This window comes from Corythoichthys intestinalis, chromosome 15 (genome assembly GCF_030265065.1).
Source record: "Corythoichthys intestinalis isolate RoL2023-P3 chromosome 15, ASM3026506v1, whole genome shotgun sequence".
Lineage (NCBI taxonomy): Eukaryota > Metazoa > Chordata > Actinopteri > Syngnathiformes > Syngnathidae > Corythoichthys > Corythoichthys intestinalis.
In genome coordinates this window covers 8,366,521-8,387,094 of record NC_080409.1, presented here as the reverse complement: position 1 = coordinate 8,387,094, position 20,574 = coordinate 8,366,521, and the positions used below count along the sequence as shown (strand labels likewise).

The following is a 20,574-nucleotide window of genomic DNA, read 5'->3' as shown; positions in this document are numbered from 1 at the left end:
ACCCCCCACCCCCCCAAAAAAATCAATAGTGTGAGACACATTGTAGAAAGGAAGCATGCGATTCTGCCGATAAGAATTATGGGAGATGTAGTTCCTCTTAAAATTAATATTATTTTAATGATATATTTATTCATTTTTATGCGTCAAAATACACGTTTGTCAACAGAAATGACTGTCAAAATAGAACTTTGACAAGACTGTATACACGATTGCAGTTTACGGCTTCACGCACTGTGAGGCGCTAAAATACCAGATATAATTAGAGCAAAGACGATGCAATGTAGCTGAGGTGGAGACTAACAAATCGAACTTTTCAAACTCATCACTACGGCTCCTTCCAAAAGGCGCCAAATTTTGCCCAATGCAACCGGCATTTGATCAATCCGCCCAATGCACTTTTCTCTTTGAAAATTACCCAGTTGGGTGGGAACACGGCCAAACTTGCAAAACTGACCCAGGATCCTGGAGGTTGCTGCTGATGATACATCCACGTGTCGCTCGGAAATGATCATTTCCCATGCGAGTTTCTTTCGATGTTTGAGAACTGCATTTGTTTATTCCTTTAGTCATTTGTCCACAAAACCAATATAGTCTATAGAGTCTGCTAACAAGTCGTTTTATGCAAAAATTCATTTATTTAACAACTATCAATTCAAAATTCCGATGGTTTCCAATGCATCCAAATATGGTTCAAGAAGTTGAGCCTGTGTTGATCAGGAGGGTGCATCTTTGCCAGAGGAAGAGCCAATTTTATATTTCACCTCGTTGGCTGCCATTGACCGTGATAAATGTCCAATCCATTTGACGTAGGACGGCGGTAGCACGCAGGACTTCAACTGGATTGGACGTTTACTAGCGATAAACTCATCGCAGACGGAAGGTTGGATGCCACGTGATTGAACGTCTATCATCAGCAATGGCAGTGAAAGAATTCAAAATAATATTAAAAATTTTCTAAAATCCAGCCTGAATCATAGCCTCGTTATTACACTTTGTTATAAACCATACAGTTTTTAAATCTCTAAAGAATTCAAGATGTTAAGAGTATTTTAGTTGCGAAGTCTTCTGACGGAAAATGGCTGCCAGTAATTTACACCGCCAATTCCACCAACTTTTATTTATGTGATATCCGTCCGTCTTAATAAAAGAAAATAAATATACCTATATTTGCGAATTTTGGTCGCAAATAAAAAAAACAACTTCTTAAAAAATAATAAAGCCTAGAACCAGATATGACTGCAAGAATTTCCCAGAGCTGGGCCTTCTCTGACTATGTACAAGTATTACCTCTTGTCATGTCACTCAAAAATTTTGAAAATCGAGGCGAAAGTCATATCTGGTGTGTGAGGTTGATAAATGAAAGACTGAATTTTTTTCGGTGGTGGGGTTCAGATTACGGCTGCTGACAATGTAAAAAGATACATTTCATGACGGTATTTGTAAAGAATTGTAGGAAAAAAAATATTAATTTATTTTCATTGTTCCCTTTAATACCATGTGACTGTTTGCGATGCATGTATGTTTTTTTTCCTTCTTTAAAAAAAGATAATCTTGTCTAAGGCTGCAGATTCGTCTTTTTTTTCTTAGTTTATCGTTCCAAATTTTCACACCGACGATGTATGAGTCATAACAGGCGGGATTACCGGAATCTGCCAACCGGAAGAGGAGATTGCAACTCAACAAAATAAAGCAAAAATAAGATATCTGTTTGTTTGTTTTTTAATTATTATTTCCAGACCAAAACTGTTGTAAACGTAACCAAATTCACTATAGCTAAGACTAGTTAAGTGTATTATGGCTTCTCTAATTGATAGAATCACTTTAAACCCCATTTTACTGACCTATCAACATATTTTGAATTTAATTTCGTAGATTACACTGTAAAAGACTGTTTGAATGAATTGAATTCAAATATGAACATCGGTTGTACATGGCTAAAATGTGTTCAAGTAACATTCTATTATATGCTAGAGAGAAAAACGGCTAAATTAAAAAAATCTGACATTGTGGAACTGATGAAGTTTTTTTTTTTTTAGGAAGACAACATGGCTGCTGCCTCCGTGTTGTTGGGCAGTGTTTCCATACACTAAATTTTAGCGAATGTTTTTAAAACGAAAAAAATAACAAAGAAAATAAAAGGTTACCAAAAATGAAGCATAAAGTGATGCAACAGGGTTTGATTAGTTTTGTTTTATTTATTTATTTAATTTTATTTTGTCGTTGAAAGGACCGGTCTTGTAGTTGTGATGTCGACCAATCACAGTCGAGTATTTTTCGCGCTGGTCGGCCTCACAGTTTGAGTTCCCCGCAAAAGCCTTTAGCTCCACTTGAATGAAATTCTGCGTTTTACGCCATGGATAAACTTCCCGCTTCCTCGTAAACAGCCACCGGGTCGTCCAGCCAGGAGGTAAAACACTCAAACCCCTCCGCTCGCCTCGTTGTCAAGGACGGACTGGCCGTGGACTTTTTTTTTCCCTGGGAAAAGTGTACACTTGTCTGGGGCCCGAGCATCCATTTTAAGCGAGAGGCGGCTAGTTAGCCGATGCTAATCGTTGCTGCTACTGTTCAATAGGTTTTCAATGAACTTCGCCGCTTAGCATTTTTTCGAAATGAGCTGTCATGGCGCCGACAAAGTGACTCCCCTCACCGCGTCAAGGCCGAACATTTATCCCAGACAACCGCAGTCGTTTAACAACCTCCAATTCTAGTCAGTAACATGTTTAGTTGTTATTGCTGCGGTATAAATTTCGAGTTATTGGCGGGTTTGTCCTTTGTTTGGCGGCTTTGTCTAATTGCTGGCGTTGCTAGTCGTTCAAAATGCCACCGTACATGTCAAACATATATACAGCATTATTGCAAAAGATGTTTAAATTGTACACTCAGTCTACAAAAGTTTGTGTTTGGAAAAAGTACGTAGAAAGAGTGACATGAAGTTGGAACAATCGCTACGCGCTCCCCAGGCAAGACTAATCGATTCACGATGACACGCCAACCTGGGTAATAAATGTCACGGATTGGGTGCTCGTACATTGTCAGCTGTTCTCATTTCCGCGGCTTTTTATGGACTGCGATGCGCTCACTGGGCATCACCTGACGCGGTTCTGGGCCCACTCCGAACCCCCACCACCACCACCGAACCGCTGCAGCTAGCTGCTAACTCAGCTTTCTGCAAGAGTCGACCAACTGGGGTTGAGTCTCCTCCTCTGCTGGACATATGGAAGTTTGTCTGGATGTAAATTGCAATGTTTAACCCATTAGCTGCCATTGACAGCGATATACGTCCAATCTATTTGAAGTAGGAGGGTTCATTCGTTGCCATGCCTCTCACTTCGAATGGATTGGACGTCTACTATTGATGAACTCGTTTCAATTCACAGCAGAAGCATGAAAATAACTTTTAGCCCCCACCACCATGGCATCGGGGCCAAGAGATGTCCAATCCGTCAAGTTGGAGGAGTCTCAACGAATAAACGTTCGTTTTCATATCATTTAATCTAGGTTCTTCTGATAATTTCCACGTGGTTTTTATGTTTTTTTAATAAAATGTTTTTAATCTTGAACTTTGAGTCACTTCTTATTGAATTTTGGGCATTTTTATGCATCACTTCCTGTGCATTTTGGGGCATTCTGGGCTCACTTGTACATTTGACATAATTTCATATTGATTTTAGGGCATTTCTGAGTAGCTTCTTGTTCATTAGTAACTTCCTGTTTGTTTTAGGACACTTAAAGGCCACTTTCAGTTGATTTTGGAGCATTCCCGGCTCATTTCCAATACTTTTTTGATCACTTCCTGTCCGTTTTGGGACAATGGCCCGCCGATGACAAAACATTAAAGGAGTTAGTGATGATATATTTAAGCAGTGTTGAAATTGTGTTCCAAGTACCTATTGATGTGGAGTTAAGTATGGTGACAACAGCACTTGGAGGAGACTTGAATGTGAAGTCTTGCAGATGTTTGACTCGATCCAACCTCTGCTATTTTGTTCAGAGCGCACCAACAGAATGGACGGCAAAGGGAGCTCTTTACCTTCGATGCCCGAGCTGGCCGAGCCCGTCAGCGTCAAGCAGCCACCCGAGCCCCGGGGCGACCCGTCCCTGCTCATGGACCGGGCCGCTGCCCAGCTTGCCGCCACCTTACAGGACGGCGTGCTGCAGACCATGTCGGGCCACCGGAGGCTCGAGGACCTCACGTCACTGGTGCTCAATGGCGAGCGGGACGCCTGCGCCCCCGAACCGCCCGTCGTCCAGGGCGCCGAAGCCCCCGCCTCCGACGGCGCCCGCCGGCCTGAACTAAAAGCCAGCGTGCCCCGCCCCCTCTTCGAGTCGCGTCCTGCCGTGGCGGAAGGGGCGGCATCGGCGCCCGAGGGACTGCGGGAAGTGAAGAAGCGGCGGGGTAGGCCTCCCAAACATCAACCCAATCTCGGTTCCTCCGCCTCACGTGAAGATGCTCTCGGCAGCCCCGAATCTGTTCTTCTGGAGGCAGCAGATGAGGTTAGTTTTTACTTCTGGACATATGTGACTTTTTGGTTGTTTAAAAAAAAAAAAAAAAAAAAAAACACGAAGACATGTTGGGTCACTTAGGCCACACTGTCAACATTTGGTGAACATTTGTGGCCTACATCAGTGTTTTTCAACCTTTTCTGAGTCATGGCAAGTTTTTACATTGGAAAAAAAATTTGCGGCACACCACAAATTAAATATGTTCCAATATTACTTTTTGTACAGTAATTTGATTTAATGAAAAAATCTCAGTATTTATACTTACACAGTGGGAAACTTGAGCCTGTTTAGATGAACACAAAGCATCTGGCAGGAATTTTCTTCAACAGCTCTGTCTGTTTTTATTTTTTATAGCAGTCAGGCTTGAAAAGCTCAGAATGATCAGGCAGGGGGACTGAAGCAATGTCTTTAACCGCATCAGGGCCGAGCATCTCACTGACAATGGCTTTGCAGGCAGGAAGTATTAATTTCTCTGCCACTGTGTGGGACTTTTTGAATTTAACAAGTTTAGCAAAAATGCGATTTCTGATAATTTCTCGCGGCACACCGGTTGAAAAACACTGGCCTACATGACCCAGAATAAGTGGACATCAGGTAGAAAATAAAGGTGCTATGAAATACTATAAGTGACTTTAAATGATAGCAGACCTTATTTTGATGTTTTAATATACATATTAATAAAATCAAAATTAATGAATTAAAAATGTATATTAAAAAAAACAAATACCCCTTGGTTATGACCCTCAATAACAACACTTTGAAGTCTTTATTTTTTTATTTCAAATACTTTTTTAATATTTCATAGTATTTGGCTCATAGCTGGCCATGGACAACAACAGACGTCAAATTTATTAAACTGGAAGGGCTGCTTGTGAATGCTCATGTTTCAGTGGCATTGACGGGGCAGGACGTCCGATCTATTTGGCTCCCCCACCCCCAGTTAAAATGGACTGAACGTCTAGCACTGTCAATGGTGGACAATGAGTTAGCAAGGAAGTGCCCTGAAAATGCCCCCTAATTAATAGAAAGTGACCAAAAATGTACAGGAAGTGACCTGTGGGAGACCAAAACATCACTGCCAGACTCCTGTCCAAATGGATTGGACATCTAGCGCCGTCAATGGCAGCCTACGAGTGACATGAGCGCCACTGCATTTGCCGTCATACCTCTGATAAATCCCAAATCAAATTCAGATGATATAACGGGCGTCTCCTAACGTCGTTGTAGTCGCAACAAGCCGTGGTCCGCAGAGAACTTCCACAGCATCAGAAGCACCTGATTGTCCAGAGATATCTGTCAGGAGAAGGCTACAAAAGAATTTCCAAGGCGCTAAATATCCCTTGGAACACGGTCAAGGGCGTCATTACCAAGTGGAGGAAATACGGCACCACCGCCACTTTGCCCAGAACCGGACGTCCCCCCAAAATGGATGACGGGACTGGAAGAAGACACGTGACGACCTCGACCGAGCTTCTGGAACTTTTGGCAAGTACTTGTGACAACTGACAAGCTTGTCGAAATATGGAAAAGTGTCCAAGTAGCCATTCTGGAATTATATTTGATTGCAGAATTATCAGTATTCAGTTGTGTTCAGTTTATTGGCATTGGTTAAATTGGATTATGGACTACTCTTGATAGTAATGAAGAATATTATCATTACGGCATTTTCTTTGTTAATTCGTTATATTTAAATGACGGCGTTAGGTGCCAAATTAATTTTAACTGGCAGTGGCATTGGTTCATAATAGGGATGTCCCGATCACGTTTTTGCAACAGAGTTGCCTGATTTTGAGAATCTGCCGATAGTCCAAATCAGAGTCCGATACCGGAAAAAAAACTGTTTAAAAAAAAAAAAAGAAAGAAAAAAAAGTATTAAACATGTTGCCGTCCCACTGTGCCACCTTCATAATGTGAATTATTTTTAAACAAGAATAACATAGAAAATGCTTGCTTTATTAAATACTTCATTGAGTGAGTCCACTCAAATCCGCTCACGCTGCTCACTTACACACACACAAACACACACACTACAGCTAGTGTTTAACAAGCTAAACAATGATTGACACATGTGGCGCCTTGAATGTAGCCCTCCCAAGTAGGGCTGTCCCAAACGACTAATTTCCTCCTGATTAGTCAACCGACTATTTTTACGATTAGTCGACTAATCTAATCATTTATTTATATATTTTTTTGTTTTTACTATTTTAATAATGAAATTTTTGTTGAAGCTTATTAATCCACAAAAAACATTTTGGAACACCTAAATTCTTTATTAACGTATTAATAAATAACATAAAAATCAATAATAAATCACAAACAATGAGGTCAAATGCTGCTGGCATTAACTAGTGCAAAAAAAAGTGTAAACGGAAATACTGTGACTTCACCTTTTTAACAGGAGTCGAAACAATTCTTACTCTTTTTGTGGTAAGTCATTGTCTATATTGTTCTAAATGTTAAAATAAAATGCAATGTCCCGGACAACCATTTTCAGAATACTTTGTGTGAGTTCGGATGCTTTTTCTGGTGTGCATTCCGCATTTTTGGGAGAGAGGAAAAACTGTTCAACTTTTGTTTGTTTTAACCTGAAAATAGATAAAGTAGAGGGCACACTGAAATATTACCACAATTATTTTGAATGAAAGGCACACATACTCACAGTAACAAAAATTAAATATATAGTATTAATTTTATAGTATACTACTATATGTTTATACACAGTAATACTTTATAATATAAAGTAACTAACATTAGTGCAGTCATGGATTACGGTAAGCACGCCGGTGCTTTTTTCATAATATATTTTTATTATATTATGTATATACAGGATATATGTATATATTTTCCTCAAGTGGGAGCTTCCATGATCCTAATAAATTTAATAAAATTTTTTTTTTAATTATGTAATATATATATATTAATTATTTCATTAAATAAAAATGCACGCTGATACGACGCACATAAAGGCAACTTCCATCCAAAAAAAAAAAAAAATCATGAGAAAGTTGTATGGATTTACAATCCGCTAGCTTGTTGTTTCTTGTCGTCTTCGGAAATTACACTTTGGTGACGGCGTTTCAAGTGTTCGTTCATAGCCGACGTGCCACCGTGGTATGCGAGCTCAGCTTAGCAAAGAGTACACACAGTGGCACCCTCCATATTTTCCTTGAAATAATTTCAGGCTCTGGCTATTCTGGTCCGTTTTTTGGCTTTATGCCGCTTTCACTGTTACGAATTTTGCCCTTTTTGGTAATTGGCGGTGTTTTCAACTCCTTGCCGTAGTGAGGAGTGAACCTGCGATTCACTTGGCTCCTTGTCGTTGGTTCGTTCGATTTCCCCCTCAGGAAGGTAGCGGCGTGCATAAAACCACCGAGAGGCGTCGGATGGCTCTTTATGGATACTTTGATTGACCATAACAAAAACGCGGGGGTTGGCAACTCCGCGCTACCCGCGCACTTTCCCAACTCACCGATCTCGCGCCCTCTCTCTCTCGCTTGCCCACTTTCTTCCTCTTTGCTCAATCTGACAATGACGGTCACATTGAAATAACAGCGGCCCCCTTGGGGGTGCCAGTAACAACCGCTTGCATCGCCAGCGCCCGCAATTCTAAACTTTATCCGCATGTGATTTTTTTTTTTTTTTTTTTTTTTTTTAACCCGTCGACGGTATGTTTTGCCCGTCGACGCATTTACGTCATCGATGACGTCGACTAGTCGGCACAGCTCTACTCCCAAGCTTCTCTGGCAAGATCAAAGTTTCAACGCCTGTCAATCATCGTTAACTTTAACCAGCAAACTCCAGCTGCCTGCGGACCAAGAAAAGCAGCAGGAGGGAGAGTGAGTACGAGCATGAAGCAGAAAAAGAGAAATATTTTTTAAAATTTAAAACCCAACCCATTTCACCATATTCCAATCCCCCTGAAAAATGGCGTGGTCACATGATCGGATTGGGACATTAGTTCATAACATTCCTTATTCGGCTCTCCCGGTCCGAATGAATTGGACACCTATCGCCGTCGATGAGCCACTAGTTTAAATGAATGAGATATGTTGTTGTCAATTGAAAAAAATGAATGAATTTTGGGTTACTTCCTTGTTGTAGAGTCATTTGGGATATTTCCAGCTCTCTTCCTGTTTATGGATCAATTCCTGTTCATTTAAGGATATTTACGGGTCATTTCCTTGGCATTTTAGGTCACAGTCTGTTGATTTTGGGCCATTTCTGTGTCGGCCCCTTTTGATTATGGGGCATTTTTGTCCCATTTTGGGTTACGTTTTGATCATTTTGGGGCATTCCCGTATCACTTTCTGCGCATGTTGGGTTTGGCCACTGTCTGTTCATTTTGAGCAAGCGCAACAGTCCCATCGCAGGACGAGCGATTGTTTTTTGTTTTCTTTTTTTTTTTTTTATGTAAACTTTAATTTTTTTTTCAAAAGCAGCAATTGTGCAGAGACGGGGATTCCTAGATCCCCTTTATATACACCAATCTTCATTATTCACAGATAAACCACTTGGCCTGAATTAAACTGTATTACATGAATACTAGGGATGTCCTGATATTTTTGCATCCAAGTCTCCTGATTTTGAGAATCTGCCGATGCCAAATTTTTTTTTGTTTGCTTTGACGCCCACGCTGCTGAGAACAGCCTCTCCCTTACACAATGAATGAGTTGCCAAGGCACACTTCAGACTGTGTACCAAGCTTAATGATGATTATTTTTGCCTTTGATTGTAGCGCTACAGAGGTGTCTCTGGCCAGATCAAAGCTACAAACTTGTCAATCATAGTTAACTTTAAGTACCAAACACCAGCTGCACTGGTGACCAAGAAAAACAGTTTTGTTGCCCTGCTTTTCAGAGGGAGGGTGAGAAGTGTGGTGCTGTTAGAGCATGAAGCATAAAAACATAAATATATTCTTTTAGACTAAAAACCCGATCCCCTGAAAAATAGCGCGATAGGCCCAATTGCCGATCATGTGATCGGAACGGAACATCTCTAATACATAAAATGTGGTCAAACGGAGTCAACCAAAGTCTTTCCAAACAGAGCTGCTCAATTTTTCTAGTTTTAATATCGCAATGCAGGTAGTCCCCGGGTTACGAACGCGTTCTGTTCCTACGCTGGCGACGTAACCCGAATTTCGGTGTAAGTCGGAATAAACATTTAAGTACCCAAAATCATTTAAGTAATAAATTTAATCATAATCATTTAATTTTCAACATTTAAGTATCCAAAAACATGTATTGTACGTCATTTTGCTGTCCTTGCCAAGATGCTGGAGCTAAGTCCTTGAGAGACAGCGAGCTAAGCTCCAAAATGGCGATGTCAGACGGCCGTATTGTTTGTTGACTTTATTCAGCTGCTCATGACATCAACACTTGCAGAATGAAACTAAAATAAAAATGAAATCCGTTTCATCTTCAATAACAGCAATTCAAATTTGCATTTATAACTAGCTGCTGATACAGCAATAAGAATCCACACAAACGACGAGCATGTATCAGTTAGCGTCCGCACGTCATCAAAAACAATCACATCAACTTGCCCCTAGTATTCGATCACAATTTAAAACGCACAATAAACAGTACACAAGGTGTTATATACAGGTGTTGCCTCTGCGGATTCTTCACAAGCAACAAATGTGAGCGCTGGCTTGCAGCTTCCCCCCCCCCCCCCCCCCCCCCTTCTTCGTGGCAGCAAATTGCTCTTCCTCGTGCATGTGCTGTTCTTCGTGTGTACATGCGCTCTTACTCGTGTGTAAGCGCCAAAATAAAAGCATGCATCACAAAACAAAAGTCAACATTGTTTTTAAAAAAAAAAAAAAAAAAAAAAAAAAAAAGAAGACTTCAGCATCGTAAAGTTGAAATCACACGGGGACTGCCTGTATATATATCGCAACCCCCCACAAAAATCGCAATTTCGGTTTTTTCCAATCTCATTCAGCCCTTGTATTGAGTTTTGCTATGGAGTTGAATATCGTAACGAGTAGGCCATGATGGCACTAGCTTGAAAGAACCTCCTTTTCCTTCTAGCCGAAAGTGGTTTCCGAGCCGACGGTCGACGCGCCGCTTTCGCCAAGCAGTTTCTCTGTCGGAGATGTGGTCTGGACCAAGGTTTCGGGGTACCCTTGGTGGCCCTGCATTGTCACCACCGACCCTGAACTCCACCTCCACGTCAAACCCAATGGTGAGTGCCTTGGTAAAAGGACTTCGAATAGTCGTTCCCTCTGATACGCGTCTGTCCTTTTCCAACAGCTAAAAGCAGATCGGGCCTCCTTTACCACGTCCAGTACTTTGGAGACTCTCCTGAGAGGGGCTACATTTTTGAGAAGAACATGGTGTCCTTTTCCCGGGAGAGCCAGTACCAGGAGCTCAGTCTGCACAAAAAGCAGCCGGCTTCACGCGTTCTCCACAAAAAGGTAAAGAGACTTTCCTGACAAGTAAAAGATGGAAAGGAAAAACTAGCGGTGGGATTTGAACGGATTACCGCCATTTCCGGATTATGAAGCGCCCCTGACGAGAAGCTGCGCTGGCCAAATTTCACAATCCGCCTCGTTTTAAAAGTCTCAGGGTACGAATATCGGGGGGGAAAAGTAGTGGCTTATAGTCCGAAAAATATGTTAATTGAATTCTTCCAGAGTATGGTATTTAAGGGTGTAATGGTACATGTATTTGTATTGAACCGTTTCGGTACGTGGTGCTCGGTACGGAACGGAGGCGTACCGAACGAGTTTCTGACGTAATGTAACCCTTACTTTTCGAGGCTATGAGTCGATCGGGTTACAGTTTCTTTGTGTAGATTATATTTACTCCGTCTACTACAGTACTTCTCAAATGGTGCCCCCCCCCCCCAGGGGGGCGCAGAGCGATGCCAGGGGTGGCGCGAGTGACCTCAGGGAACATGCTTTTTTTTTTTTTTTTTTTTTTTTGGCCGTACTGGAATAAAGTGTGCTTGCACATCCAGTCCGTGGGTGGCAGTGGCGGTATTTTTGAAGGTAAGCAAGAGCACACGGAAGAGACTCATGTACAGCTGGACTCGCGCAGCGACCCACTGTCTTCTCGGGTGTAGGTACACCGGTTCTCACGTGTCTGGCCGAGAAGTGCCGTTTTCGGCTTGGGATCGTCACGACCACCGCCCTCACCTATGGTTCTCCCTCGGCCGCAGAGAATGCGCTTTTTTCGGGCCGTTTGCCTTTTGGCTTTGACTTTTAATACAGTGGGAAATGAGGAAAGACCACTGTTTGCTGAGTCTAAAAATGATTATAGCGGAGAGTCTGAAGCCAAATCAGTTAAGACGCCACGTAAAGATATTAGACCTCAATCTCATTGATAAGCCGCTTGATTGTTTTTCAGCGAAAACGTGCCGAATATTGCCAATTGTCACAATCGTCCCGCTTTGTCAGTGTTATATCAGTAAACCAGTGAGCACTGTGGTGAATCAGCGAAAATAAAAACTTTCCTTCTGTCCAAAGACACTTTTTTTCCCCCTTCTATTCAGTTTTGTTTTTTTCGGTCAAATTTTTTTGGCATGTTGTCTTGAAGAGTAAATGTTTCTAATCAATTTGAATTTGTTATTATATACTGATTTTATTACATTTTATTTTTCAGTATCAAATGGTCAAAAATATACCTTGAGTGTATTTTTACAGTTTGGATGTGACTTTTTTTTAATTTTTTTTTTTTTTACTTCAGGCAAATTGATACGCGTTAAGTCTTTTCTGTTACAAGCAAAACAATGTTAATAAAGTTATACTTTATTATAAGTTGATCTATGTTACTTTTTTTCTTTAATAGAAAAAAAGGACACAATGTTAGGCTGAGGCGTACTTATAATAGTAATATTATAGACAAATGATACTATTTACAGTGGTGGCAGAGAGTTGGGGGGGGCGAAACATTTACGTATTCCTTGGGGGGGGCGTAACAAAATAATTGAGAAGCACTGGTCTACTATAATGAGGACCAACACGGTAGGACAGTATAACCCAGAAATGTCAACGGCGCGACAACGTGGCCGCCGCGAGTCGCAGTGAAATGCGGGCGTTAAAGTCAATCAGCCAATGCACACCAGTCGCAGTGCGGCCGCGTGTTAGATGCGTCCCAGAAGCGGCTCAACATGACGCACGCGAAAAGAATTGGCAGAGTTTATTATTTGACGCTAGACGCGACCCTCCTGCGTCAATACTACTACCGGTAGCTAGGATCGGGCAGACCGGAAGTCACTCGTGTAAAAATACGGTGGATCCAATCGATTTTCAAACTAATATGCAATCGTAACTGACTTTTTGAGTCCATCAGATCTCTTGAGTGGTAGATCGGGTCACAGTTGACTTGTCTTTGTTGATCTACTGCTGTCTTCTCTGCTATAATAATCACCAACACGGCCCCGTGTTCAATACAAAACCCTCCTACCACAGCAAAACAAGTAGGAACTAATATTCACATAGGAACTAAAGTTATACAACATAAAATATACAATATAAATGAATACTACATCATATTTGTAAAATATAAACATAATAAAATAAATAATTGCCCATTTAAATAAAATAATGTGAAATGAGCTAAAACTCCTGTAATTAAAATCTTCTTCATTGGGATTGCTTTTCTCTTTAGCACAGGACTTCTTTTATCTTCTTTCTTTCAGAAATAAAGCTGACCAATACGCGGGGTCTGAAAGGCAAATTGTTGTTGGATTATCTTTAAATACCCGCTACTTTTTGAGCAGAATTCTAGCTTATTATAGGCTAGTAATAAACAACTAGCACATTTATATTTTACATTTTGTTTTCTGTGAAAATGAACCGAACCGTGACCTCAAAACCGAGGTACATACCGAACCGAGATTTTTGTGTGCCGTTACCCCCCTAATAGTATTTGACTCATTCATTTAAAAAAAAAGTAGCTTTTTGGAGCAAACATTTCTCAGTTAATTGGGTAGCCTCTCATTACCGTTAATTGATTTCTCTTTTAAATCAAATTTCACACCGTGCGCTTGTCCCCCACAGACCCTTCAAACCGTGCCCCGTAAATTACGGCCCCAGTGGAAGATGGGTGTGATCCAGGCCACGGAGGCGCTGGCCATGTCGCCCGACGAGCGCTTGGCCAACTTCACCTTTGCGTACGACTGCGACGGGCCCCGCCTCAACCCCTGCATCCTGGACAAACTGAAGCCAGAGCCTGGCGCGGAAGCGGAGGCCCGGCTGCTGATCGGAGCGGCCAAACGCCTCGACGGGGACCGTCTGAAGAAGAGGGAGAAGAAAAACGCCAATGCTCTACCACAGGTCGGGACACACTTTTGAACTTGACTTTTTCTCAGTCGCTTAAATACAATCTGTTTGGGTGTGACCAATATCAGGATTCCCTCTGCGTGGAAGTGACGGTACCTCTAAAGAAGCGAACACTCAAAGCCCCCAGTTCCTCCCTAAAGACAGACGGGCGGAGAAAAACATTGACGGGTTCAACCAAGAAAACCACATCGGGAGATGCAGCAGCTTCAGGTCAGTGGAGAAGTTGAAAAGAAAATACAGGTTCTATCAAAACAAGTCGTACCTAATTTCTAAATTTAGCACTAGTGTTGCACCAATACCATTATTTGGCTCCCGATTCCGACACACGGCCGATACTGATACCTTTTTAAACTAAACATTTTGCCTTTTTTAACTAAATGACTCCATACTGACTTGGATGTAAAGATATTACTATCAAGATTATGTCAGATAATGCTTCACTCACTGGCTGCTATTGACATCAAACTATGTCAAATGATCCATTTGATGCGGGGGGAGATGGCAGCAAATGAACGAATATTCTTTCGCTGTTTGCCCTCCCACTTCAAATAAATTGGACGTCTGCTAGTGACAAACTCAATTCAATTAATGGCACAAACGCAAAAAGACATTTTGTCGCACCTACCAACATGGCCGCCGTCTGGCATATGGATTGGATTTCTATTGATGATAAAGTCATTGAAATTCAGAGTAGAAGGATGATTGGACACCACATGATGGGATCTCAATCATCTTAGGAAGGGTGATAAGGGCTCCTTTTTTGTGGCAGCGTGCCTAGCTGGCGGCCATCTTGAGTAGGGCAAGTGGCAGTTGGGAATTAGATCTCAAAGGGTAGATAAGCATTATTTCTTAGTACTATGCGATACCAATGATTTCGTAGTTTAAGTGAAGTATTTGTACCAGTCCAACATTAGTTAGTACTGCTTTTCATAAAGTAAATCAAACACGTATGTTTATTATTTTGATATTTTTAGCGAAGAGAAGACAAAAGCAAAACTCCAAAAGGACAAGTTTGCTCGACGTAGCGGTAGACCAGCACCCTAAAAAGAGGCGGAAAAATGTGAGTTTTACCACCAGGATGCTGAACGTTTCATACATCAAGTCAGGAACGGCATACCATGAGCTTGATTTATCAACCATCACAGGCCGGGACGTCGGTGGGAACTCGCCAGGAACCCAAGAAGAGGAGGCGGAAGGCTGACCGGGAAGTCAAGGAAACCAAGAAGCGACTACTTTCAGGTACAGTTCAAATCACTTTATCACACAGTCCTCCGTGGCAACTTTTTAAATGACAAATTAACTATAAAAAAAAAAAAGACGTTTCTGAAGAAATTCCTTGGGGATGCTCTTTTCTGCTTGTCAGCAAACTCCTGCAGGTCACTTTATGTTTATTTGTGTTCAATTCCAGGTCACTCCCTGTTCATTTTGGGGAATTTATGGGTCACTTACTCTCTATTTCGGGGCATGTAACTTTGTTTATTTTGGTCACTTCACTTGGTACTGATTTCGGGGCAGTTTTGGGTCACTTCCTTTATGTTGGTTTTGGTTCAATTCTCGGTGACTTCCTGTTGATATTGGTCAATTCGTGTTGATTTTGGGGCATTTTCAGGTCACTCCCTGTTACAATTTAGGCGTTTCAGGGTCGCTTTCTGGTGCTTTTGGGGCATTTCTGTGAGAAATAACTGACTTTGGTCCCTAATAATGCACAAAAGTAGGCCTTTATGTTTTTATTTATAGAAATTCCATTCATTTAAAGAGAGCCCCGGAATTACACTCGTAGGCTCTAATAAGCCACAATTGTTCTCTTTTACTAAAATATGTTATTAGAAACACATTAAATATTGCCATTGCTTTCGAAATCTATAATTTTTAGTAGAGGTGGGAATCTTTGGGCACCTAACGATTCGATGACGATTCAGAGGCTACGATTCGATTATGGATGACCCCCCCGTCCCAAGCTATTAGCTACTTTTAATGTTTCGAACATTAGTTACAAAATTGTACCAAAAGCGTCTAAGGCTTAAACGACTACCGTAATTTCCCGAATATAACGCACTTTTTTTCCCCAAAATCAACTTGTAAAATCATGGTGCGCATTATAAACGGGTACATGGATGGAGACAGAAAAATATATATATTACATATATACGATTATTTTTTTTATTGACACGGCCACGTTGTGTTGAAGAAACGTATGCGGCGACCCGTTGCCGACCATTACGGTACATGACGTCACCATTTTGTTTCGGTAATACTTCACTCTAATCGGCCGAATGATTTCGTCTGTGTTAAATTCTGCTTTTTTTACTCTTCATAAAGCACGGAATTTAGTTTCTTGAACTCATTTGAGTCAACGTTTATTGCAGCTCCGCAACTCTGACCATAATGTAAGCACACAGACTTCCTGTGTCCGTCAACTATAACTGTCCCTCAGGAAACTCAATCCCAAATAACAATAGTTCCTAATACTGTCGTGGTCATAGCGATGAGCTCTCACGGATTTCCGACTTACGTTCTCACTTTCATTTTACCGTATCAATCCATGGAAGAAACATTTATTCATCATGATGAAACGAGCAAGTTATACAGCAGCCTTTAAAAGAAAAGTCACATCTGTTTTGTTTTCTCCTAGATTCTGGTAAGCTGGAGAAGTTGTCAAATCGTATTATTACCGTACATATTGTCAGTTTATGGTAATGTTTTGAACTACCAATATGCTATGCTTGTGCTGTGTTTCACCAGTCAGTAAAATTACATTTCTGGATCTGTACACGAGCTCTGTTTTCTTGTATTCTTCTATTTATTGGTGCTAAAATTAGGGTGCGCGTTATAAACGGGTACAATATTTTTCCCTAGATTTTACAAGTAAATTTGGGGTGCGCATTATAAACGGGTGCGCCTTATATTCGGGAAATTACGGTATTTCAGTATCACGTTAACAGTTCAAAACAGTAAATAAAATACTCAAATCCCCATTCTGTATCAGCAGCTTTAAGCTACATTCAATTGATTTAATGTTGTGAATCAACTGTTAAAGTTGTTAAAATCACTCCTGTTATTTCATAATTTCCCTTCTGTCTACTTTCGACATGTAAAAGTTTTTAAACTATTTTAAAAATAGTCCAGATTTTGCCAGATTTTTAGGAGTATTTTAGATAAAAAGTTAATTAGGTTCGCTTGGAAGGTTCACTACAACATCCTTCCAGGGAAGTCTACTGCTTTAAGATGGCGGCTGTTTACTAACGCCGGCAAGTCTTTCATTTTGCATCCAGTTTTTTATACGTGATATCTATCATAGCATAATGTGGATGTAGTTTGTAGTGGCTGTCGGCAGCACTCGGGTATTATTATTATTATTTTTTTTTATCTAGCAGAATGAGTTGAGCCAGAGCAGTGAGTTGAGCATTGTTATTACCCGGGTAATGACAAGCATGATGTTTACTCTCGGTCCGTTCCTCATTGCGTCCCGAAGACCGCGCTGACTGTGTTTTAGTTTCGCTTTACTTGGCATATTTCAATAATCGGAATTTGGATGTTTGTGAATCGTTCTCGAATCTTCCACAGCCGAATTGCAAATAATCTAAAAATCGGAAATTCTGCACACCTCTAATACAGTGGTACCTCTACATACGAAGTTAATCCGTTCCAGGAGCTTGTTTGTAAGTCGAAATGGTCGTATGTCGAGCAGGATTTTCCCATAGGAATACATTATAATTCCATTAATTCGTTCCACAGCCCAAAAACCTGCACTAAATCCTTAAAAAATACTGCTGGTACTATTACAAATGGCAATTACATATAGCAAAACAAAAAAATAATAACTAAAAATCGGATTAATAATATAATAATAATAATAATAATTCCTGTAATAGTGTAACGAAACGGGTTCTAATAAGGCGGACGTTTTTTTCTGTACCTGAAGGCACCGCGGCGCTGACGTGACAAAGAGGGAGGGGAGCGGGTGAAAGTTTACTTTCGCTTTCAATGCTTTCTTGAGAACATCGTCAATTGTGGCAGACAGCAGGCGTTTTGTGTTGAATAAGTTGTGAAAGAAATGATGAAAACGTGGCGAAGCTGGCGATTTCTCTGGAGATGTTACCACAATAAGAATTGTCAGCTTAACTTATAAAGACTGGCGAACGATGGTCGGAGGAGGAAAGTGGAGATGTATTGTTGAGCCATTTCACGGATGCCCACCCTACGCTCATATTTTTCTGTCATTTGCATCTTCATTTAGAAGGTAAGCTTCAACTTTTTCCTTGTTTCACCACCTGTACCAACCTTTTCTGAAACATGTGTTGATTTGTCACACAAGAAAATCCGCCGTGCATTCGTTTGCGGTGCTGCCATTGTCGTCGTATTTCGAGCATGTCGTCGGATGTAGAAACAAATGGCGAGTCAAATTTTACGTCGGATGTCGAAAAGTTCGTGTGTCGAAGCGATCGTATGTAGAGGTACCACTGTATTTAGTACATGTTTTGACCTACGGAGGGCGCCATGCTTTACACGTGCAACGGATGCTGGTGATGATGTAGTTTGTCACTGTTACTAGACGAACACTACCGGTGTTCTGCAATTCCTTCTATGCTGTTTTTATTGAGTCTTTTCTGACCTTTTATTGTCTCAAAATACTTTTTGCATGTGTTTCCCTCTCATACTTTGAAGCATTGTGTTTTCTTGTGGTAGCTTTAAAGCCTATTGTTGATCTGTTGACCACAATGGTCACGTAGCACATTTAAACCACCCTTATCTTATATTACTACGTTTAAGTATTTTCTAAAGGTATTTTATAAAGGCGTCTTTAGTAGGGGTGTGACAAAATATCGAAATGGTGATATATCGTGATACTTTGTGTCCCAAAAGGTTATCAGTATGCTCCTGTCAAGAATCGAGATATCGTTTTAAAATGTTGTCAATTAAAAAAAAGAAAAAAAGGCTGCCATTGACGGTGCTCGACGCCCAATCCATTTAGACTGGGAACCTTCATTCATTCAAAACCAGAGCATTCATAGTCATTCGGTCAGATTTTCGGGGCATTTACAGGTCACTTGCTTTTCATTTTAGGGCATTTACAGGTCATTTCCTGTTGAGTTTGAGTCACTGCCTATTCATTTGGGTGATTCCCAGGTCAATTTCTGTTCTGTAACGCAAAATAAACAGCAAGTGACCCATAAAATACCCCAAAATCAACAGGAAGTAACTGATAATCAACAGGTAAATTATAGTGATGCACGATAATACATTTTTCAACCGATACCGATAACCGATAATTTCCTCCTCATTCCTAGCCTGGCTCTGCCAGACTATTCTCCCTGTATTTTTCAAACAGAGAGAAATAGTCTGGGACCCATCCCATTGACGGCCTTTTCGAGCAGATACAAAATCAATCGACAAATCAGATTTGTTTATTTGCGTGACGTGTTCTTCACGAGCAACGTCACTCTTGCGCGTCGAAAGTCGTCCCTTCAGCAACACAGACGGTGAACGGCAGAGCCGAGAATATGTTCCAATCCACGGTAAAATCAGTTTTAAATGACCAAAAACACATCGACACGAGTCACTGACAACAATCTGTCTCGCGCTAGCCATGTCGAATAAACGCCGCTCTCTTCATATGTTTACTTCCGCGCGCAAGTCCGTCATCCTGAAGTCGCCATTTTACTAACGTCACGTCTGCCCGTCGCTGATTGGTCCACTCCGCTGTCTGTATGCTGTGGCTTGCTCCGCCCTGGAAATTGTTTCCGTGGGAAGGGTGGCCAGACTCAATAGCTGGAACAGCGTTGAGTCTGGTGTACCAGGCTACCTCATTCCTACCGATAACCGATAATGTCAAGCCGATAATTCTATTAAAAGATTTATGTAAAATTTTAAACAAAAGAAAATATTACTGTGCAAAAATATAATTTATTGCTTTTTTTTTTTTTTTTCCAACATAAAATATGAACAAGTCGTCAATTCCAACATCTAGATAATGACATTGTCTGACATTGTGTAATGGTAAACTTTTGGCAACAATTACTTACAGAGTAAATACCTAAGTTGCACAAAAATGCCTTTAAAAGTAAGCCATTCCTAACATAACATTAATACACTGCAAAACACACTTCCTTAAAACTAGTCAGTTTTAAGTGTAAATCTATTGGAAATAAGTGAAATTATCTGCCAGCACTTCATGTGTATTTCTCTCAGATTTCTTGGAAGAAAAATAGCTAGCTGAAAATAATCTTAACAGCCTTATTTTAAGCAATACATTATTATACTTAATCCTAAAAAAAACTTGGAAGAAGAAAAGATTTTGAATATTTGTGGCTACAGAATATTATTGTTATTTCATTACAACAGGAATGTGCATATTTAAATTCATTCATTCATTTTAAATTATAAGTGTTAATAAGTGCCAATAAGTTTAGATTATCTACTGTGACTTAGAGCTGGGCGGTAAACCGAAAATTTACCGTCACCGAAATTCTTCACGATGACCGACGTAATTTTGACCATGTCGGTAAATTCGGTAAATTAATAAAACAAGAAAATAGTCTTTTCATCCCGCTTTGACTCTGTTGTTCGTCTATGCTCATTCCCCTTTAAGAAAGCAGTGAATGTACTTACGTAGGGAGTCACGTGATCATCAGGAAGCCAATCAAACAGAAGCCCGGTAAGCTAACGCTAGCAGCTAATGCTACAAGCAAAACGTGATGGAGTGTGGCTTAAGGGAGGTTCGCCAAACTTTCACCCGACATTTAATAGACTCTTGGTGGCATCCAGACGGGCTTTCACCAGCT

The 20,574-nt window shown here is 40.8% G+C and overlaps 1 protein-coding gene across 2 annotated transcripts in view; it reads left to right on the top strand.

Moving 5' to 3' along the window:
- The first annotated feature begins 2,257 nt into the window (after positions 1–2,257).
- The window catches only part of nsd2 (nuclear receptor binding SET domain protein 2), a 29,630-nt gene continuing 11,313 nt past the window's right edge, over positions 2,258–20,574 (top strand). Inside the window, exons 1-9 of one of the 2 annotated variants that reach the window (XM_057860319.1) lie at positions 2,258–2,407; positions 3,992–4,494; positions 5,731–5,988; positions 10,536–10,689; positions 10,758–10,921; positions 13,511–13,786; positions 13,861–14,002; positions 14,767–14,852; positions 14,938–15,031. In XM_057860319.1, coding sequence (XP_057716302.1) covers positions 4,006–4,494; positions 5,731–5,988; positions 10,536–10,689; positions 10,758–10,921; positions 13,511–13,786; positions 13,861–14,002; positions 14,767–14,852; positions 14,938–15,031 — 1,663 coding nt within the window. In that variant the 5' untranslated portion in view covers positions 2,258–2,407; positions 3,992–4,005. The remainder of the gene's footprint in view (positions 2,408–3,991; positions 4,495–5,730; positions 5,989–10,535; positions 10,690–10,757; positions 10,922–13,510; positions 13,787–13,860; positions 14,003–14,766; positions 14,853–14,937; positions 15,032–20,574) is intronic. The other variant, XM_057860320.1, reaches the window with a different exon arrangement.